The 23,713-nt window shown below is 44.6% G+C and overlaps 1 protein-coding gene across 1 annotated transcript in view; it reads right to left on the bottom strand.

The window, feature by feature from the left end:
* Positions 1 to 23,713, bottom strand: part of PLCZ1 (phospholipase C zeta 1) — a 42,577-nt gene that overhangs the window by 621 nt on the left and 18,243 nt on the right. The window contains exons 4-11 of the mRNA XM_044281504.1: positions 22,577 to 22,721; positions 21,884 to 22,036; positions 16,950 to 17,147; positions 10,025 to 10,181; positions 5,314 to 5,430; positions 4,405 to 4,577; positions 3,828 to 3,960; positions 332 to 481 (exon numbers count right to left, since the gene is read on the bottom strand). Of these exons, the coding sequence (XP_044137439.1) occupies positions 332 to 481; positions 3,828 to 3,960; positions 4,405 to 4,577; positions 5,314 to 5,430; positions 10,025 to 10,181; positions 16,950 to 17,147; positions 21,884 to 22,036; positions 22,577 to 22,721 (1,226 nt within the window). The remainder of the gene's footprint in view (positions 1 to 331; positions 482 to 3,827; positions 3,961 to 4,404; positions 4,578 to 5,313; positions 5,431 to 10,024; positions 10,182 to 16,949; positions 17,148 to 21,883; positions 22,037 to 22,576; positions 22,722 to 23,713) is intronic.

Raw genomic sequence — 23,713 nt, 5'->3', positions numbered from 1 at the left:
ATTAAATTACATTTCTATGTGCGAGACCGGTGTGATCCATGGATTTAGACTGCAGATTCATAAATAGCGGCAGGAATTGTGGCTGCCGCTGCCTTTCTTAGACCAGGGGTTAATCCTCTGTTCCCCCTGTTGACAGTGATTAGCGGTGAATAGAGGAAGCGTCCGCACCTCCATGGCCTCACATGTATCAACTGTTTTTATTACAGAAAAATTGTACCAATGTCTGACGCCATGTGACAGCTGACAGAGGCTGCTTACACTAATTAGATGAATTTTTCAATGGACAGTACAGTTGCATAATGGCAGAAAATTGACTTAAAGTGCATTTTACCTTTGCTCATGCTGATCAGCGGCAGAGTGTACTGTCCCAGGAACTCGTTTGATACCATTAACAGATGATCTTCCAAAGAGAACCGTACCAGCGCCAGCTCCGGGACCTGGATGGAAAAGGTCAGTGACTGGTTCCACTGGGGGTTAAATGCTAAAAGGAAAGAGAAGCAGATAATACACTGCACACATCCTAATACAGGTTGGGTGGAAGGCGTAGTATTGGGGTGAAGGGGTTATCGGGTGGAAAGATTGCAACAGAGGTTCCTGTGCAGGAAGTGTCCTCTCCCAACTCCTGCTCGCAGCTATCAAGATCTAAAGTGTTAGAAATACGCAAAGTCTTGCAGTTCGAGTTTGGGTATATGCTGAATTGCATTATGGATTACGTTACCACGGACCATAATGCAATTCCATAATGGAACCGGCATTCCGTCATGGAATTGCGTTATGGTCCTTGGGAATGGAATACATAAAGTAATTCAGCATATATCATAAATTAGCCATATCCTATGGCAGCGCAGGGGGAAAGCGAAGACCGGCGTAAAAAACGTCTAAGGCTACTTTCATACTGGCGTTTTGGTTTCCGTTTGTGAGATCCGTTCAGGGATCAAAACGGATCAGTTTTGCCCTAAATGCATTCTGAATGGATAAGGATCTGCTCAGAATGCATCAGTTTGCCTCCGTTCCGTCTCCATCCCGCTTTGGAGGAAGACACCAAAATGCTGCTTGCAGCGTTTTGGTGTCCGTCTGACGAAACTGAGCCAAATGGATCCGTCCTGACACACAATGTAAGTGAATGGGGATGGATCCATTTTCAGTGACGCAATATGGCACAATAGAAAACTGATCCGTCCCCCGTTGACTTTCAATGGTGTTCAAAACGGATCCGTCTTGGCTATGTTAAAGATAATACAAACGGATCTGTTCTGAATGGATGCATGCAGTTGTATTATCTGAATGGATACGTTTGTGACGATCCATGACGGATCCGCACCAAACGCGAGTGTGAAAGTAGCCTTAGAAAATGACCTCCTTTGCTTTTTTTTTCTTCGGTGTAGAGACTGACCTGCCATGCGGATTGCAACATGTTAACTGTTTGTACGATTCCGCACCTTCTGTAGAGTGGTTTTCCCCATAAACTTCAATATACATAAAGAGAAAATGTGCACCAAAAACTACATTAAAAAAACTGCACAACAAACACTGGATTTCTTCTCTTTCTGCAGACAAATCTGTACCATGTAAAACAGACAAGTATAGGACATGTTCTATATGTGGACAGCACACGGAATGCTGTCCACATCTTTTGCTGCCCCACTGAAGTGAATGGGTCTGCATCCAACCTACTAAAAATATTCGTGTGCATGAGCCCTAAAGAAATGCATGGTTTTTGCAACAAGATATCTACATTTATGCTGCGTTTCCTTCCTTCTAGCCAAGGGAAAAAAGGAAATCACACAGTAAAACTGAATGACATTAATTACATCATTAGTTACATTGAGAGGAGAGGACTCCCCTGCATAACGGAAACGGGACAGATCCATTATGCAGGCCATAGACTTTTATTATGACGGAAAGAATAGCGGAATGCCTCTAAAGGCATTCTCCTATGCATTCCATCATAGAATTGCGTTATGGTCCGGGTAACGGAATCCATAACGCAATTCACCTTTTGCCGCCAAACGAAGTGTGAACAAATTTCTAAATATGAAATTCGCTCATCTCTAGTCACCACGGAAGCCTGTTATTGGCTGCAGCAGCGCAGGTGACCGTGTCCATACTTCGCTGTAAGATGAATGAATGGGAGCCAGCGTGCAGGAACAGAGCGGCATAGAACATGTAAGTATCAATGTTTCATACCTGATTATGGGACATGAGTAAAGTAAAAAGAGTATAATTACTGAAAAACCTCTTTAAAACATTTTAAAGCAATCTATCAGCAGGCCAGTGCTAGTACTGCCAGCAGATGGCAGTATTATTTTGCTGGATAGTAATTCCTAGCATGGGAATATGGTAGGCTTGGTGGGTGCTCTGTAGTGGGAGGATTTAATGTGTTATTGTCATCAAAAATACAATTTTAAATTTTTGCAATGTGTAGGGGCAGTGATACTGAACAGTTTTGTAATATACTTTTATTACTGAAATTGTACATTTCTATTACAAAAATAGCTTTAAAGTGGCCCATTTTGAGCCTTAGCAACGCTCCTCTGTCTTCTGTTTACATAACAGTGGAGACTTGCTAACACTGACTGTTATGTAAACAGATGACAGAGGAGCGTTGCTAAGGCTCAAAATGGGCCACTTTACAGCTATTTTTGTAATAGAAATGTACGATTTCAGTAATTTAAGTGCCCCTATACATTACAAAAATAAAAAAAATGACAGTTACACTTTAAGACTCAATCTGGGCACTATATGCACTTTTTTTTTTTGCAAAGTATGCAGGGGCGGATTGCCATTAGATTCTACAGGGAAATTCCCAGGTGGGCCGATGCCCAGGGGGCTACTCAAGCCCTCTTAATGGTTGCAGGCCAGGTACATAATGATCTCAACGGCCACAGGTGCCCTACTGAACTCAACTGTGTTACAGTCCTAATGATGGTAATACAGTCGAACACTGGTTAGGGCCGCAGTATTTTGTGCTGCCCTGTGGTATTTGGTTCTGGCGGGGCAGTATTTTGTGCTGCACTGTGGTATTGTAGGCCCTGGCCACTTCTGCTGTCCCTGCCTACTTGTTTTGTCCCGTCTTCTGCCAATTGGGAAACCCCTACAACATGGGTCCACTTTGAGGGTTTTTTCAAGGGCCACTTTAAGTTCACAATCCTTCCCTAAAAGTGTGGTACTCTCTAGGCACCATTTTAGCACTGTATAATTGTGTAAGGGTCCATTCAGACGTCTGTAGTGTTCTGCGGTCCGCATATTGCAGACCGCAAAACACTGACACAGCACATCACTGGCGCTTAATAGAGGATTCCTATTCTTGTACGCAGCTGCAGACAAGATTAGGACATGCTCTATTTTTTTCTGGAGCGGCGGACCGGAAGTTCGGGGCCGCAGACCTGAAATGCGGATGCGGGCAACACACTGTGTGCTGTCCGCATCTTTTCCGGCCCTATTGAAAATGAATGGGTCCGCACCCGTTCCGCAAATATTCTACGGACCTCTGAATGGACCCTTAGGGTTATGTATGGCACATTCTGAGTATAGTATCTCATATTCTGAGGCCAGAATCTCATATGGATACTAAATAGCAGCCCAGTAGATTGGGATTATTGTGCCACGAAGGCATAGTTGCCAACTGTCCCGAATTTGGTGAGACTGTCCCTGATTTTCAGAGACAGTCTTAGCAAATTCATTCTGTCCTGGGCCAACTAGCTTAAACCCCCACCATAAGAGGGTGTTCCCAGATGAGTTTGGGGTGTCCTGATTTTACCAACTGAAACCTTGGTAAGTATGGATAGGACAGCTATCTGTAAATGTTACTAAACCCCATTTCTTACCGTTGTTTTTCACCACTTGTGTCTGTTTCCGCCCCTCATCGACTGGAACCCCGTAAATCTCCACCTTCACTATCAGGCTGGTCTTGTTGGTTTTAGAGATACTTCCATGTGGCAGGAGGAAGCCGCTGATCACCTGGAAAACACAGAAGGCCCAGAATTTCCAATGAGTCCTGACATAGATGACACAGGACTCGTGAGGTACATGCATTGAGAGGCGAAAACTGAAACGGCGCCCCTCCTTCCCCCCCCCATGCCAATTTCTTAACCTAACCACTTTGCCACAATGACAGTGTTCATCGCCCACAGCCCTTCTGCTGCCCCCCTCTTGCCCCTACTTGGTGCTACCTGATGCGATCGCCTCACCAGGCCTCATTGGTGGTGCACCCCTTGGTGCATGGATACTGAGGTGCTTAGAGGGACAGTTACTCCTTTTCATCGTTTGGCCTCATTTCTTCTCACAATATCAATACTGTATATTATTCCAGTAAATTCTGCTGGTCGAGGTGTTGCTGACCCCCCTGTCTCCACTCCACTCCCCGTCTGTGTGGTTTATGAATAGTGGGATATGGAACGATACCTTAATGGTGAAAAACATCTGACGTGTCCTGTGTTTGCGTCCATGGGGAACAAAGCTGCAGTCTTCATTACGCAGAAATTCTGGCTTGAGTACGTATCCACATCTCCCATTATCCAGAAACTTTCCATCCTGCAGATCCATTGGAATCCCGGGCGTCTGAAAGTTTAAAGCGGCTAAAAAGAAGACACAAAAGAAGATGAAAAGGAATGTACAAAAGGCTATAAGGGTGGATTCACACACAGGTTTTTTTGTGGAGTTTTTCAGCGCTTTGGCATTTTTTTTGTGTGGCATTTTTGGACTTTTTTTTGCAGTTTTTACTGAAAAATGGCAGTTTCAAGTGGTAGATGAGAAATATGAAATGTAGGACATACATGCAAGTCTATTTTCTGAAGATTTTCTTTTCAATTTGTTGGTGTTTTTTATTTGAAATGCAGTATGTTGAATCAACAAATTTTTTTTCTCATGTTTTTCCATCTCTATAGATGGTATTTTACCATTCACATATTTTTTTTATTTTTTTTAAACCCTCATAAAAAAAATAAAAAAAATGTATGGATGAAGAAGCCCTCAAACGTTGCAAAACTCCACTCTATGAATGTGTTCTTATGAGGTGAGGTCTGTTACCATGGTAACCCCAGAGCAAGCACACTACTTCCATAACTGCAGCAGTGAAGAGATTAGGAGAAAGCAAGAAAATAAACCTTTTATATATCCGTGTATATCGGATTATTATAGATAAACTGCTCTGACCTCACTCCTCCCCTGACTAATGGCAGCAGATTGTATAGACACGCTAACCAGAGGGGAGAAATACACAAGTAGTAGGGTAAAGGTTAGCCTTAAAATATCATTAGGACACTATACTATAATCAGTCCCACAGGCAGACCCAGTGTGTGGCATGTACTCACTCATCTGACAGCCGACATTCCAGAATTCCTGCGGGTAGAAGTTAGAGGAGTCAGTTCTGGACCCTTTAGGGTAAATCCGAGTGATGAACCTCCTGGTGTGTTGGATGAATTCCTGGGCTGGGGATGAAGCAGCAATGTCCAGGTTATTTTACTTGACTTTTACACACATGATCAGATAACCTTTGTTGCTAATGAATTTATGGGCCTGAGTGCCATAACATAACAACCCAAAACAACACTCTGTTGCGTAGCACTCCAATAATTAGCCGTATAGCAGACTGATCCATAGTGCCGCACATCCAGCATCCAGGCGGTATCCTACAGCAGCCACATAGGGCCAGATTTATCATGACTCTGACAGCTCACGCCACTTTCACATATGGCTAAAGTCAGTTTTAGCCAAGTCAGATTTATGATCGGCCCTTTAAGACTGTAATAAATGTGGTTTGACAGTAGCAGTTTATCCGTCAGTAAGAAGCTTTACAAAAGTCGCACGTCTTTACGAAAAAGTCGCACGTTCTATTAAAAAGTCACATAAGATAAGCATGGTCCTCACTGGAGCGTCTTTTTAAATAGTTGCAATAGTAAATCTCTCTAGAGATTCATTTACATAAGAAAACACGCCCACTTTCAGAAAACTGGCCAGCCTAGTGCAGAGCTAATAAAAGTCGCAAATTTTGGCGCAGTTTAAGCGATTGCGCAAAAATTCAAGACTTTTTCACTCCATTATTCTGACTTGAGCTAATGATAAATCTGGCCCATAGTGTCAACAGTGTCCAGATAATTGCAGCAGAGTCCAGATAAATAGTAACATACAATGTCCAGATAAACAGCAGTGAACAACATCCACATAAATGGTGTATAAAATGCCCATAGTTTAATCATGCAGCTGCCAAATAACGGCTAAAGTGTCCAGATAAATGGTGAATACAGCACCTATATAAAGAGTTTTATACAGTATCCAGATAGATCGTATATTATAGCTGATAGATTAACGACACATAAAACGTACTAGTATATAAAATCCAGACAAACAGTATAATGCAGCATCTAGAAAGTGCATATAATGGATATACTATCTTGTGTCTAGACAAATAATGTATACAGCTTTCATATGAGCAATGTAACCAAGCTATAGACTAATGTAAAGTTAATAGATGACTGCAGGGTCCTTTAAAGGAGTTTCCTGGGATTACTACGGTCTTTCATATATATATGCTCATGTAGGTGCTGACCTCATGTACATCTTATCCATGCATTTTCCATTTAGACTCTCCTGACTCTTTTTTACCAGGTAAACAAATCTCTCTGGTTTGTTTCCATCCTGTAAGTAGCACTTCTCGTTGCTGTATCCAACCAAACCCATGATGCACTTCTCCTTTCTCTGCCCTAACAAGGTCCGGTTAGTTTATAGCTCCTCCCATCAGCTATTTACATAGAGACTCCCCTAGCTCTGCTCCTAACACACAGCTCCTTTATAGCTCCTCCCACCCAGCTAGTTACAGACTCCCCTAGCACTTCCCCTAACACACAGTTCCTTTATAGCTCCTCCCACCCAGCTAGTTACATAGAGACTCCCCTAGCACGGCCCCTAACACACAGTTCCTTTATAGCTCCTCCCATCAGCTAGTTACATAGAGACTCCCCTAGCACTGCCCCTAACACACAGTTCCTTTATAGCTCCTCCCATCAGCTAGTTACATAGGGGCCGTGCTAGGGGAGTCTCTAACACACAGTTCCTTTATAGCTCCTCCCATCAGCTATTTACATAGAGACTCCCCTAGCACTGCCCCTAACACACAGTTCCTTTATAGCTCCTCCCATCAGCTAGTTACATAGAGACTCCCCTAGCACGGCCCCTAACACACAGCTTCTTTATAGCTCCTCCCATCAGCTAGTTACATAGAGACTCCCCTAGCACTGCCCCTAACACACAGTTCCTTTATAGCTCCTCCCATCAGCTAGTTACATAGAGACTCCCCTAGCACGGCCCCTAACACACAGCTCCTTTATGGCTCCTCCCACCCAGCTAGTTACATAGAGACTCCCCTAGCACTGCCCCTAACACACAGCTCCTTTATAGCTCCTCCCATCAGCTAGTTACATAGAGACTCCCCTAGCACGGCCCCTAACACACAGTTCCTTTATAGCTCCTCCCATCAGCCAGGGGCGTACATAGAAGTCATTGGGCCCCATAGCAAGAATCTGAATTGGGCCCCTAACTCCGCCCACTACCCATCCCAGGCCCATCCCACCACCTGTCATGGCTCCTCCCATGCCCCCTCCCTATTATTTCTCCCAAAATGCCCAGGCACCGCATACTTACTCCGCTGCCCGACACCCGCGTCGTTCCTGATGCCCCCACGTCGTTCCTGATGCCCCCACGGGGGGGGGGGGGGGGGGGGCGGTTGGTAATTTCCCTCACATAGCAATTGTAGCTCCTTGCCCTAGCGATTAGCACCTGCCCATTCTTTGACCTAGTAGTAGGCACCTGCCATATTAGTCTGTCCCCTTGCAGTGGGCACCTGCCCAGTGGCTCCTTGCCTTAGAGGTGGGCACCTGCCCCATCCTTGCCCTTGCAGTGGGCACCTGCCCCATCCTTGCTCTTGCTGTGGGTACCTGCCCCATCCTTGCCCTTGCAGTGGGCACCTGCCCCATCCTTGCCCTTGCAGTGGGCACCTGCCCCATCCTTGCCCTTGCTGTGGGTACCTGCCCCATCCTTGCCCTTGCTGTGGGCACCTGCCCCATCCTTGCCCTTGCAGTGGGCACCTGCCCCATCCTTGCTCTTGCTGTGGGTACCTGCCCCATCCTTGCCCTTGCAGTGGGCACCTGCCCCATCCTTGCTCTTGCTGTGGGTACCTGCCCCATCCTTGCCCTTGCTGTGGGCACTTTCTATATGAATACTTGCTCTTGCAGTGGGCACCTGCCCCCACAGAGTCCTTGTGCCAGTGGTGGGCCCCAGCCCGATGTGTCCAGGGGGCTGCATGAGCACTTGAGCAGGAGACCAGCCCTGCTGGGAGGAGGAGACGTAGCCTGAAGGAACCCGCACTGAAACAGGGACAAGTAAGAAAGTGCAGGTAGCCATCCCGGCTGAAGTCAGCGTGGCTGCACACAGAAAAGGATTTTGCGGATCCGCGGTTTGCGGACTGCAAAAAACGGCAAAACCGCATCTAAATCCACCCCAAAATCTGCTGTTAGATATTGCAGATTTTTGTGTGGATATGCTGCAGAAACTCATATAAATCCACATGGAGATTTGTGCGGATCTTATGCGCGTTCACCTTATAATACTGATGCATTTTGCTTCCCTAGGGCCTGATTACAACTGCTTCCTCTGCATCCCTTAAAGAGGAACTAAACTATCTTTCTTTAAAACTATTCTAAATGCCCTATTATATTTTTTGTATTATAGTTTTTTTAAAGTTTTTTTTACTGCTTTAGGGATCAAATAGGCACCTGAAGTCTTGCGTGCCAATAGCGTTTTAGAATCCATACACTTGTACACTGCTGACATGTCAGCGTGGCTGCACACAGAAAAGTTCCACAGCGGGAGGAGCAGAGAGCGGATTCTGCAGCAGAGGGGCGGGAGACAGCTCCGTCCACATACCTGGCACACTTACCTGCCTGCTCACGTCTCCCCAGGGCCACTTCCTCCCTCTGGCTCAGTCTGTCAGCTCGTCTCTCCTCAGGGCAGGGCAGGCACTGACTCTGGTGGGGTGACGGCCGACGGCGAAGTTCGAGCCGATTCTCCCGCCCGTCATGAGTGGGCGGGGCCAAACCGAGTGGGCGGGGCCAAACCGGGTGGGCGGGGCCTTCTCTGCGCTACGGGCCCCCCAGTGCCGCGGGCCCCATAGCAGTGGCGTGGTCTGCCTCTATGGGCAGTACGCCACTGCCATCAGCTATTTACATAGAGACTACCCTAGCACTGCTCCTAACACACAGTTCCTTTATAGCTCCTCCCATCAGCTAGTTACATAGAGACTCCCCTAGCACGGCCCCTAACACACAGCTCCTTTATAGCTCCTCCCACCCAGCTAGTTACATAGAGACTCCCCTAGCACTGCCCCTAACACACAGTTCCTTTATAGCTCCTCCCATCAGCTAGTTACATAGAGACTCCCCTAGCACGGCCCCTAACACACAGCTCCTTTATAGCTCCTCCCATCAGCTAGTTACATAGAGACTCCCCTAGCACTGCCCCTAACACACAGTTCCTTTATAGCTCCTCCCATCAGCTAGTTACATAGAGACTCCCCTAGCACGGCCCCTAACACACAGCTCCTTTATGGCTCCTCCCACCCAGCTAGTTACATAGACTATAACTGCCCCGCCCATGGGCATAACATCACAGGAAATAGGAAAGAGCTGCATGGTCAAGTGACCACAGCCCAAAACAGAAGATAAGAACAACAAAGGTAAAGGAAATACATTACAAAATGAGAGCTACCTTCATAAATGATTGATTTAAAGGGAATGGATTCAAACTGGAAAACCCCTTTAAGGTGGCTGATATTTGCTGATGTTATTCACGTAAATAGCTGATTTCCAATTGACTAATCTCATCTGAGCGTCCATAAAATCCTGAATCAATTTTATTTTATGCACCGAGTAAAAGCACAAACTCACATCATTAATTGTGATGGAGCTCAGACGACAAAACCAGAGGGAGGAGTTGAGAGCAACATCACAGCGAGGTGAGAACAGAACTGACCTGAATTTTGTGCCAGGTTTTGTGCCTTCTTTTCCGGCAGAGAATTGTTTTCATAAACCTTCTGATTTTCCTTCGAATGTTTAAAACTGATAAACTTCTTGGATTTGGTGTAAATTACAAGATCTGAAAGCATCATGGCAATTGCCGTGTTCTGTACCTGAGAAGAAGACGAGGAAATCACTAAGATCTATCTGATACCCATGATCTGAGCAGACGCTGATTACATATGATGTCAGCAATAATAATATAACAATACTACATAATAACATATGATGAATGATTACAATCCATTTATTAGAAATGATGATATTAATAATTTGTTGCCAGGGCAGAGGTGCAGGATTAGAAGTCTTGGCATCAGAAAGTCCACACTGATCCTAAACCTGATCCCTAAATTAAAATGCGCTGCTTCGGCTCTGCATTGTCCAAGTCTGCTGAGTGAGGGAGCGTCTGCCAAGCGCAGGGACAGGGAGAAGTGCACACAGCCCAGGCACTGTTATCAGCTGCTGGGGAGGACCTGGCTTTAATCAGTTACCTACAGTCCCTGGCTGTCAGTATTGTGACCCTGCAGGCTGCATGCTTCTGCGTCCTCCGTCCTTCAACAGATAGACAGACCTGCATAGCAACCTGATTTTAAGCAGAGGTAAAAGCAGGCAGTACAGGGAACAAAACTGTGGAATTAAGGGGTAATTGAATAAACAGTGAAAAGTTGAAATAGGGCCACCAAGGAGATATTAATCACCACAATCCAATACTCCCAAAAAATAATAATATGACAGTTATCCTTTAATAGTCAGAGTCTCCTCCCGATAGGTTTATTCAGTAGACAGCTACACAGTAGGGTAAATGGTGCTGCGGTCTAGAGCAGATGGTGCTAGCCGGTCACGGGTGAGAAAATCAACAGAATTCACAGACCATCGTGTTGTACAAAGACATTTGGTGTATAGATGACAGGCCAGGATCGGGCGGCGTCCCACCCGAATTCAATGTGCTGGCCTTTGTTACCTTTCTCGATGTCTGCTCTGGGTCTCGTCACTCACCGGTCTCCTTTCTCTTTGAAGCGACTGTCGCTGATGTTGAAGTGGATGTTCCCGTGTATTCACCTTAGTCGAGCGGGCCTTTCTCTGACCGGCGTCCTACGTGTATGGCGTTGGATGTGCGCCGGTATTGCGCGGGCTTCTGGCGTTCGCGGACAAATGGGTGCTCCTGGGAGATCCTTCTTGGTTGGAAGTGCTTCCAAGGCAATGTCAATTAGTTGTCTGTATGCAGATTTCCCAAACGCGTTTCGAAGTCTAGGGCTGACTTCTTCATCAGTTCGTCAGCTCTAGACTTCGAAACGCGTTTGGGAAATCTGCATACAGACAACTAATTGACATTGCCTTGGAAGCGCTTCCAACCAGCATTTTATCAGCATTTTGAGTCACTCCTCACGCTTGCCACAAAGCCGAGATCACCCACATAGGGTCACCTTACCCTCATCTTTATTGCCTACTATTATCTTTATTTTTATTTTACATTTTTATATTTTTTTCAATTTATTTTTTCAATTTTTTATACAATTTTTTGAAACTATACTATACAATTCCTGTATTATTTTTTCACCTCTATCACACAGGTGAGACTTTTAGTCCTCATTAGACACTCTGGACTGACCACCACCAGGTCTTTTTACCAACTATTTTTAGTATAATAAATTCTGCTTTCTCCTATATTTGAGTGCCGGTCTATACTTTCATTTGCATTATACTCCTTCTGACTGGGTGAGTCAGATTAGATCTAGAGCACCTCTCATATTGCAACACTAGGTGAGCCACCCCTTCTACACAGTCCTGATCCCTAAATTAGTTGTTTTTAGTCTAGATCAGAGATCAGCAACCTCCGGCACTCTATGTGTTCTCAAACTACAACTCCCAGAATGCTCCTCTCACTTCTATAGGAGTCAGGGCTCATGCACACAAGCGTATTTTTGGTCCACATCCGATACGCATTTTTTGCAGGTCACATGTGGACTCATTCACTTCAAAGGGGCCGCAAAAGATGTGGACAGCACTCTGTGTACTGCCCGCATCCATATGTCCGTTCTGCAGCACCCGCAAAAAGATAGAACATGTCCTATTCTTGTTTGTTTTACGGAAAAGGATAGGACAGTTCTATAGAGGCCAGGACGCTCCGTTCCACAAAATGCGGAACACACTGCCGGTATCTGTGTTTTGCAGATTTGCAATTTGTGGACTGCAAAAATTGCAATGGCTGTGTGCATGAGCCCTTACAAGAACAGCCAAGTAAGTGTGCATGCTGGGAGTTAGTTGTAGTCTCACAGCAGCTGAAGGGCCGAAGTTTGCGATCCCTGGTCTATTGATTATGTGATCACTGTTAAAGGGGCGGGCTGCTGTGAAGGTCAAAGTTAAGGGGATGGGCTGCTGTGGAGGTCCCATTTTAAAGTGGCGGGCACTGTCGGGGGTGGTCAGTGTTAAGGGGTGGGGGACTGTGGAGTTCACTGTTATGGGGGATACTGTAGATATCTTTTAATGACACACACAAACATTAAATGAAATAGATGCAGGGCTGGCGTTAGGGGGGGGGGGGGGGCAACCTGGGCAATTATCCAGGGCCCCCATTGTCTAAGGGGTGATGAAGGACCTGTGATGACCTCACCATCATGTGACCAGAACAGGAGGCGGAGCTCAGCAGTGCAGTAAAGTAATGAAGAAGAAGACCAGCCATGCATGTGAAACAGTATGGATTCAATGTAAGTGTAAGGGAAATGCTGGGAGTTGTAGTCCTCGCCTCTTATGTTATGTAATATCAGAGTACATTACAAGAGGAGGTATGAGGAGAGGACTACAACTGCCAGCATGTCCAGCTTGCTATGTAATATTAGAGTACATTACAAGAGGAGGTATAAGAGGAGAGGACTACAACTCTCAGCATGTCCAGGCCATTATTATATAATATCAGGATACATTACAAAACCCTGGATATGCTAGGAGTTGTATACCTCCTCTTGTAATGTACTCTGATATTACATAATAATGGCTTGGCACCTGGGAGTTATACAGACGTGGACAAAATTGTTGGTACCCTTTGGTCAATGAAAGAAAAAGTCACAATGGTCACAGAAATAACTTTAATCTGACAAAAGTAATAATAAATTAAAATTCTATAAATGTTAACCAATGAAAGTCAGACATTGTTTTTCAACCATGCTTCAACAGAATTATGTAAAAAAATAAACTCATGAAACAGGCATGGACAAAAATGATGGTACCCCTAACTTAATATTTTGTTGCGCAACCTTTTGAGGCAATCACTGCAATCAAACGCTTCCTGTAACTGTCAATGAGACATCTGCACCTCTCAGCAGGTATTTTGGCCCACTCCTCATGAGCAAACTGCTCCAGTTGTGTCCGGTTTGAAGGGTGCCTTTTCCAGACTGCATGTTTCAGCTCCTTCCAAAGATGCTCAATAGGATTGAGGTCAGGGCTCATAGAAGGCCACTTTAGAATAGTCCAATTTTTTCCTCTTAGCCATTCTTGGGTGTTTTTAGCGGTGTGTTTTGGGTCATTGTCCTGTTGCAAGACCCATGACCTGCGACTGAGACCAAGCTTTCTGACACTGGCTAGTACATTTCTCTCTAGAATTCCTTGATAGTCTTGAGATTTCATTGTACCCTGCACAGATTCAAGACACCCTGTGCCAGACGCAGCAAAGCAGCCCCAGAACATAACAGAGCCTCCTCCATGTTTCACAGTAGGGACAGTGTTCTTTTCTTGATATGCTTCATTTTTTCGTCTGTGAACATACAGCTGATGTGCCTTGGCAAAAACTTCGATTTTTGTCTCATCTGTCCACAGGACATTCTCCCAGAAGCTTTGTGGCTTGTCAACATGTAGTTTGGCATATTCCAGTCTTGCTTTTTTATGATTCGTTTTCAACAATGGTGTCCTCCTTGGTCGTCTCCCATGTAGTCCACTTTGGCTCAAACAACGACGGATGGTGCGATCTGACACTGATGTTCCTTGAGCATGAAGTTCACCTTGAATCTCTTTAGAAGTCTTTCTAGGCTCTTTTGTTACCATTCGGATTATCCGTCTCTTAGATTTGTCATCAATTTTCCTCCTGCGGCCACGTCCAGGGAGGTTGGCTACAGTCCCATGGATCTTAAACTTATGAATAATATGTGCAACTGTACTCACAGGAACATCTAGTTGCTTGGAGATGGTCTTATAGCCTTTACCTTTAACATGCTTGTCTATAATTTTCTTTCTGATCTCTTGAGACAGCTCTTTCCTTTGCTTCCTCTGGTCCATGTCGAGTGTGGTACACACCATATCACCAAACAACACAGTGATTACCTGGAGCCATATATATAGGCCCAATGGCTGATTACAAGGTTGTAGACACCTGTGATGCTAATTAGTGGACACACCTTGAATTAACATGTCCCTTTGGTCACATTATGTTCTGTGTTTTCTAGGGGTACCATCATTTTTGTCCATGCCTGTTTCATGAGTTTATTTTTTTACATAATTCTGTTGAAGCATGGTTGAAAAACAATGTCTGACTTTCATTGGTTAACATTTATAGAATTTTAATTTATTATTACTTTTGTCAGATTAAAGTTATTTCTGTGACCATTGTGACTTTTTCTTTCATTGACCAAAGGGTACCAACAATTTTGTCCACGTCTGTAGTCCCATCCTCTTATACATCCTCCTGTAATGTGCGCTGATATTAAATAATAATGGCTTAGACATGCTGGGAGTTATAGTCCTCTGAATTAGGGCCGGGACGATGGATAGGCAAGGGTAGTCATACGCCTAGGGTGCTACTTCACCCCACAAAGGGGGGCGCACTCATGGCCGTCCAACTTCACAAGCCTCAGGCCGCTAGACCTCAAGCCTGTGAGGTGTTAGAAAAGAGCAAGAAGCCGCAATGACATCACTGCAACCTCCTGCTCTGGGTCTCGCATGATGACGTCATTACGTGAGACCCGGAGCAGGAGTGGTGATGTCATTGGGACCGCATGCATCAGGACGCAGCAACACAAGCCACAGATAAAACAGCGGCGGGGGGGACTAAATGTCCACACTGCTGGGGGCACCAGGGATGGGGGGAAGGAGATTATATATACTTGGCACTACTGGGGAGGAATGGAGGAGCATTATATACATACTGGCACTACGGTGGAACATTATATATATATATTGGCACTATAGGAGGAAGCATTATATATTGGAACTAGTGGGGGGCACTACAGGGGGACATTACAGCCACTGGGAGCATAATGGTTAATATTATTACTACTAGGGGTAGTAAGGAGAGGTCATCAATATTAGATCGGCTGGGGTCTGACACCCGGCACTCCCGCCGTTGAGCTGTTTGAGGAGACGGCGTTCGCTGTGCTCACGTGCCGTCTCCCTCCTCTCTTCCTGCTCTGCTGCTATATGTCTATGGGAAAGCAGCAGTGAACAGCACGCGCCGTCTCCTCAAACAGCTGATCGGCGGAGGTGTCGGACTGTGTTTTTATCACATTACTACAAGATGTGGGCCTCCCCTTTTGATTTTGCCCAGGGCCACATTTTGTCTAAAACCGGCCCTGAATAGATGAAATATACCCGTGCGAAGCCGGGTCCTTCTGCTAGTATAATTATAATTACTTCCTCATTAAGGCTGCTAGTAGGGGAATTTTGTATCATTTCCCCTATGTGACCCAATTGGAAACGTCCGTGTTTTTGCACACAGCATTTGCAATCAAGAGCTGTTTAGTATCTTGTCTCGTCCGCCCGGCGCTCTCCGCATGCTGTATAATCCTCTAATTGAATATCATTTCTGGAGCTGGAATCGTATTAATGCGCATTTACATTGAACAATAAGCAGCCACACCACAGCTCACTAAGGCCTCTAATCCTGCATTCCCAATCTCATCCTTGGCGATTTTAGCTGGGGCACAGCGTGCAAAGACGATTTTCCACTAATCACATAGAAATGATAGAAATCTTTGTGAGGTGAACATTTATCAGTATTATAATGTGAGATAGAAATAAAGGGGCAGAGAAAGGGCTGGAGCAAGATGCCCGACCTTAAGGTAGTGAGGACAGACGGGAAACAGGATAAGCCCAGGATCACCAAGGCATTAGATCAGAGATCAGCAACCTCCGGCACTCCAGCTGTTCTGAAACTACAACTCCTAGAATCCTCCTTTCACTTCTATGGGAGTTGAAAGAACAGCCAAGTAAGTGTGCATGCTGGGAGTTGTAGTTTGTAGCAAGTTGTACTGTTACTGATGCCTGCAATAGACTGATCAATCAACACAGTGATCACATAAGCTCTGGTCTGATTATATGATCCATCACTTTCACGATTTATGCTGTAAATGGGGAGGGGGATAGAGTAATGCAGTCCAATCCGAAATGTTATAAAATTACAGCTTATCCGGATTGTTCAGGTGTGAATATGAGGACTGATGGAGTGTAGTGGAAGGCCAAGGCTGGGACTACAACTCCACACAGACCAGTCACTATAACAATACAATATCAAACAATTAAGTTTCGAGTAATGGGGGCTAACTGGACTTTCCATGAGTTGAAACTTCAGGGACCTCCAGCACTGAAATATTAGCTGAGGAACATCTCCTGTCTTAACAAGGGGGTAGGTTCACGTTTTATAAAACATGGTTCCTGCCCCTGAGGAGATGATTGTGGTGGATTCCTCTACTGGGAACTCTTTTCCCTAATGGGTTGACTTTATGGAGAAATAATCCATGTATATGAAACTTCACAGTTTTTTGGGATTTTGGAACTTGTTCTCCTGAGATATATTGCATAAATACAGAGAAGAACCAGGAATGACCAAGAGAACCCTGAGGACTGGGTCAGAAGAGAAGAGCAGGCACAGATTTATACCAAGACGCTCATTGTGTCACCTGTTTGGTTTTGGACTCTGCACTTCTTCTCAGGAATTTTATGGATACACCGATCTTCCTTAGTTGCTCTTTTTGAGACCTATCATCATGCTCAACTAATTCTCCAATCTGGCCATGAGCACTGGGAACAGGGCGTAGAATAGTGTCCTGGAGGAGCCCAATCTTCTTGTGTTTTATTAGGATTTTACCTTTCAGGGCCTGGGAAATAATCATAAAAAACACATAACATGAAGTAATGCAGAAATCATGATGCAAATAAAAGACAGCATCAAATAAATATTGCTGTATAATGGTGACATAGCCATATAGCGGGCAGCTACAAAAACTGCTTTATAATGTCTACAATGTGCACACTATATATTATATATTAATATTACATACAGCCCCCACATAAAACAGCACAGCCCAAAGAATGTAGACATTATGTGCCCCACCAGTCGGCCATGCACAGTGTTATACAGTGGAGGCCCCTGATGGACGAGTCTAGTCACATGCCCCTCCGGCTCCATAGTGGGATAACAGCGTGTACTGTGATTTAGACTGTACTTAACAAGAGTTCGACAATTTACAAATATGGACATCGACATTGATCTGGTCATAACATTATATTAGTAAGTGGATAAAATAGCTGTTTCCTGCACAAGGCTCCCTGTGCTTTCAGAAAACTAATGATATGTTATAGGGACATATCAGGAGTTTTTATCAGTGGGGGTGAGCACTAAGACCCCCACCAATCTCTACAACGAGGGGAGAGAAAAGCTTGCTTAGGTTACTTTCACATCTGCAGCAGAGAATACCGATAATCGGCTGGACACAGACCACAGCGTTGGACCCCATTATTTTTAATAGGGCCAGCAGGCATTTTAGTTGCATCCGGTAGTGCCATATCTGGAGAAATCGAGCAGGCTGTTCTGGCAGAGAATACATGCCGCAGATGTGAAAGCAGCCTTAGCAGGAAGCGACACAGACTCAATAAAGTCTACAGGCCCGTCTCGCTCCCGTCTTGAACAGCCAATAAGCGCTTCTCTCCCCTCATGCTAGAGATCTTTTGGTGGGCCTCAGTGCTCAGATCCCCACCAATCAACACTTCTGATATGTCCCTAGAACATATCAAAAGTTTTCTGAAAGCACAGTGACCCTTAAAAAGTAGTAAAAAGATATAAACTATATAAATTTGGTGTGGCCATAATTGTACTGACCTGCAGAATACCGCCATCTTGTCTTTTTTAGTGCACAGTGAACTCCATAAAAACAAAACCCCAAAACCCATTTTTTTCACTGTCAAAGGGCTATGTAAATGGAAAAGTAAAAAAAAAAGATGGCTCGGAAAGCAAGAAAAAAACAAAAAATGAAATATACCCTGATTCTGAAGAGGTTGATATTAGCATTTCTTAAAGAAAAGATTAAAGTGAGTATTCCTGGTGGTCTAGGCTAGTGAAGGGTTAATGTTAGTATGTGTTTGAGGGAAGACAAGGGGTTAATTTCAATATTCCTGATAGTTTGCTGGAAGGGGAAGTGTTTGATGATAGCATTCTAGGTGGTCTTGGGTAGGAAAGAGGTTAATATTGACATTCCTCCCTTCCATCACGTTTAACTCCCATGATGAATAACACGATATTCCCCTTTTTTCATAAAGATGTTCTGTAGCAGTTGCGTTGTCACAATAGACCCCCTCCAAGCCTATATTACATCGTAAGCCACCAAAATTTCAGGTTAATTTCAAATCTGAATTTTTGGCTATTCAATATGGGCGAATTTCACAAAATGCAATTTTTCAGCTCAGAAGCCAAGAAAGATATATAAGAAGGATCACATGACCAGGTATTGGTGTCTACACACCAGCAAGCAGTCTACCACCAGTCCACCACCAAGCACTAATCCCCTCCTCTCCCATTTATTTCTAATTGGCAGAAGGCGATAGCCGAGCCAGCGTTTGGCTATTTTCGGCGGCCCCATAGAAATGAATGGAGGGTGGCTGCGCATGTGTAGTGCACTCTCCTTCACTTTCGGGGCTCTGTTCTCGATATAGGTGCGGGTTCCAGCAGTGGGACCCGCACCTATAAGACAATGGGGCATATCCTAGCAATATGCCCCCATTGTCTGAGATGAGAAAACCCCTTTAAAGTGCTTTCAGTCTTTTTATTGTATTTTCCACAAATAAAGGATGGCTCGCAGGCCTATATCTCATGCAAAAACACTGAGCTTTTCCTATGCCAATTCGGCCAACGTTTCGGGCGTCATGCCCCCTTACTCATGCGTAACAATGGGATGTAGCTATGTTCTTTAAATACTCCGTTTCATCTGCATCATTAATTTAACATGCTAATCAGTATACAAAGAATACATTATCTATGTATATCTATACTAGATATTTATGGAAATATACATAAAAACATAATATCTCAGAGACGGATCTATAAAAATTCTCTTTGGTAACAATGTTTCCATTGTTGTAATCCATCTTGTTTCATGTTGCAACAATTTACTGTGAATCTTCCTGTAAATCTAAAGGGGTTGCATATTCAAGTATTGTCCATTTGAATTAATTTCATTTATGTTTCATGTCAAAACAATGTTGCAATAATATTACTTCATATTGTTTATTATGGTTTTTCCTCCGTTCAATCCCTTTCATCTGTGCTTCAGACTCAGGCCTCTTTCACACTTGCGTTGTCCGGATCCGGCGTGTACTCCACTTGCCGGAATTACACGCCGGATCCGGAAAAACGCAAGTGTACTGAAAGCATTTGAAGACGGATCCGTCTTCAAAATGCGTTCAGTGTTACTATGGCACCCAGGACGCTATTAAAGTCCTGGTTGCCATAGTAGTAGTGGGGAGCGGGGGAGCGGTATACTTACAGTCCGTGCGGCTCTCGGGGCGCTCCAGGGTGACGTCCGAGCGCCCCATGCGCATGGATGACGTGCCATGCGATCACGTCATCCATGCGCGTGGGGCGCCCTGACGTCACTCTGGAGCGCCCCGGGAGCCGCACGGACGGTAAGTATACTGCTCCCCCGCTCCCCGCTACACTTTACCATGGCTGCCAGGACTTTAGCCTCCCGGCAGCCATGGTAACCACTCTAAAAAAGCTAAACGTCGGATCCGGCAATGCGCCGAAACGACGTTTAGCTTAAGGCCGGATCCGGATCAATGCCTTTCAATGGGCATTCATTCCGGATCCGGCCTTGCGGCAAGTCTTCAGGTTTTGGCCGGAGCAAAAAGCGCAGCATGCTGCGGTATTTTCTCCAGCCCAAAAAAGTTCCGTTCCGGAACTAAAGACATCCTGATGCATCCTGAACGGATTTCACTCCACTCAGAATGCATTAGGATAAAACTGATCAGGATTCTTCCGGCATAGAGCCCCGATGACGGAACTCTATGCCGGAAGACAAGAACGCAGGTGTGAAAGAGCCCTAACTCTCACTTCTCTTTTTGTTTGTCCAATGTACCATTTGCTCCCTGGGGATATAATGTCGTAATTTTGGGAAATGATGGATAATGGACAAATAATGAAAATTCCCAAAGTCTCAGTGTGAACTAACTGTATTAATCCTTTCCACAAATCAGTGCAAATATGGTGCAATCACAGTGCAAATCAACAGGATATATAATATAAAAAGCAATCAACTAACAATATCAAACAGTATAGGTGCAAACAATGGCATAAATCACAGTGCAAGTTAACCCTTTAAAACTTCAATGTGCAGTAAAGTAGTCAGTTGATGGCGTTTTATAACAGTAATAGGGGCAAATGTCTACAAACGCCCAAACTCCAAAGTGCCCTTGCTCCACGGCACTACACACAGCAGAGATGGGCTGTGCTGATTGTATTTTGGAAGTGTTCCAAGGATGGACTATGTGTGTGCATGGCTAAGCGTTCTTGCTGGATCCGGCAGGGTTCAGCAAAAACGCTTTTGTTACTGATAATACAATCATCTGCATCCGTTATGAACGGATCCGGTTGTATTATCTTTAACATAGCCAAGACGGATCCGTCATAAACTCCATGAAGGAGTCAATGGAGGACGGATCTGTTTTCTATTATGTCAGAGAAAACAGATCCGTTCCCATTGACTTGCATTGTGGGTCATGACGGGTCCGTCTTTCTCTACATCCCAGGACGGAAAGCAAACCGCAGCTTGCTCTCCGGTATGAGAACGGACCAGAATGCATTTTGGAGCATTCCGTTCTGTTCAGTTATGTTTTGTCCCCATTGACAATGAATGGGGACAAAACAGAAGTGTTGTTTTCCAGTATTAAGACCCTATGACGGAACTCAATACCGGAAAATATTAACACTAGTGTGAAAGTAGCCTGATATATAAGCCTGCACACAGGTAGTTAGGCACTTCCTTCCCTACCCCTTACATGTGTGTTCCTGTCCCTTACACCTCATGCACATGGCCTTTGCTCAGACATTCCGTGCATTGGGAAACACAGTTTGCGTTAGGTCCATGATCCTTTTGCGGTGCGAAGGCATGGAGAGAACTCTGTTTGCGGGTTGCAATACAGGCACGGCCAGGCAAAGGCGGTGTGCACGAGGCCTTCGTTAGAGTTAGCTAACCTTTTATTTATTACTCCCTGTACCATTAATAAATCCCCTTTTAAAGATCCAAGATTTACTATTAACTGGCACCCAAAAACTACTACCCATAGCCATATCTGTCACTTTGACATTACTAAAGCTGGCTTGGCATACAGTCCTGGGAGACCCTAGAATATAATCCACACCTTTTCAGGGTAACTGGAGCACTTGTCAATCGGGTCAAATTTATTCAAAATGAATCAAACCACCCAAACGATTTGGCTGAATAAAATCGAATTTGAAGAAATTTGCACTTCATCGCTGTATTCTGTATCATGCATCCAGTCAATCCTGAATGACTCGTAGAGCAGCAGCACCCTCTCCACTTATTTGTACATTGTCATTTACCTCAGGGGACGGCAGGAATCTGGAGAAGGAATTGGCAACTGTCATGGTGAGAAGCTTATCGCCCAGAATGCTTAATAAATGTCTCGCCATCACGTCCTGTTGTTTAGGGGAGCAATGATTTTCCAATGACAAGATAAGTGGATATGGGGAAGCCTGGAAGGTCAACAGAAAGACACAAGAGACACAAAAATAATTACCAGATGATTAATTAAGAGCTGGTGGGAAGGGGGGGGGGGGGGCATTACTGTTATATCTGTAGTGACTTCAGAATCATCACTTTGTAATATCAAAGGGTGGAGCAGAGAGTCCGGGACAACCCAACAACAGCAACAGCAAACTGCAAGTCAGGTACATGACCGGTAGATAGGTGTACATGACAGGCAGATTACAGTGTATATGACAGGTAGAGGACAATCGCTGGAAAGTCACAATCTGACTTCTATTATATTCTACAAGACATACAAGATTAGCTGCATGACTGGAGCAAGCAGGTCTCCAGAATACTCCACCACTGGACTGCCTTAGGAGTATGCAACCTGTGCAGTTGTGCAGGGAGCATTAGCCACCCCTACCGAAGGGAGCACCAAAGACTTTCTCAATGGAGCTGTTTGGTCACTGTATTACATGACCACTCTGCAGTGATACTATTTAGGCCTTGTACTGTATATTATAATGATGTGCGGCAGTTCTGACCTGGAACGCATATTGGTTGATGACAGAGATGACAGTCTTAAAGAGGAGTTTGCTGGTTAAAGTAAATCCGTGAAAGACAACAGGCTCATCCTCCTCTCCATCCCAGCAGTCAATCTCCAGACAACGACATCCCCTCATGAGAGCACTAGGTGTGAAGAAGGAGATTAAGAGTGAAATAGTTTGTGACCCCCTTAGTTATGAGCAATGCAAAAACACACACCCCTCTACTCATTTATAGGAACATACTATGGATGGGGTAGGTGACCACTTGGACACATGTAACCTTCCAATATAAAACTCTGTGATCCCAGCATGTTAGCTGTATGTTCCACCTTGTTCCACTGAGGAAGGGGTATTAACACCCCGAAACACGTTTGGTGCAAAAAGACCCCCTGACGGACATCAGTTTTACTTGCGGTGATACCTCCAGTGCCCACTTATATCCCAGGACGCGCATCTACATAGGACTTGGACATAGAAGCACGAGATACCAAACACACGTGCAAACAAAGTCCAAGCGCGGAGTGCCGGCTCTTACATCTACGGAGCGGCAGTCACAAGGGATCGTGAGGAACAAGAAAAGCACGAGTGAGGACCGGACACAGACATCCAGTGTACCGGAACACCAGCAAGATAAAGCAACTAGAGAAAAGCAACTTAACTTGAATCAAACAGTGAGTACAGCGGGACGCCGCATACACATCACTGTAACTAAATCACAAACTGATATCCTCTATAAGCAAGAGGTTTTAACATTAAGATCGCATATCTCATAGAGATTGCACTGCTGCACTTTTCCACAGACTTTGTGAACATTTTAGGACACCTACAACCCAACCATCTGGCGGTATTGCTTTTAAAGTCAAAATTCCAGATTTTCCATTGTATGATTTATGTGTCATTTTAAGTGTTGTATGCATTTTTTATATAATATATCGGCATACAGAGTGTTATAGTTAGGTATTGTATCCATATTTTATTATACTGCTACTATAGTTAGATATTGTATCCATTTTATTATACTGCTATTTTAAACATTACCTCAATAAACGATGTGGTTTCACAGCAAGTGAGAGTGCCCAGTATTTTCTATTTTCTATTTATTATATCTTGAGAGGAAGGGTGATTCCTCTTGTA

The sequence above is a fragment of the Bufo gargarizans genome, chromosome 2, assembly GCF_014858855.1.
Source record: "Bufo gargarizans isolate SCDJY-AF-19 chromosome 2, ASM1485885v1, whole genome shotgun sequence".
NCBI lineage: Eukaryota > Metazoa > Chordata > Amphibia > Anura > Bufonidae > Bufo > Bufo gargarizans.
This window is presented reverse-complemented; position numbering and strand designations above follow the sequence as displayed.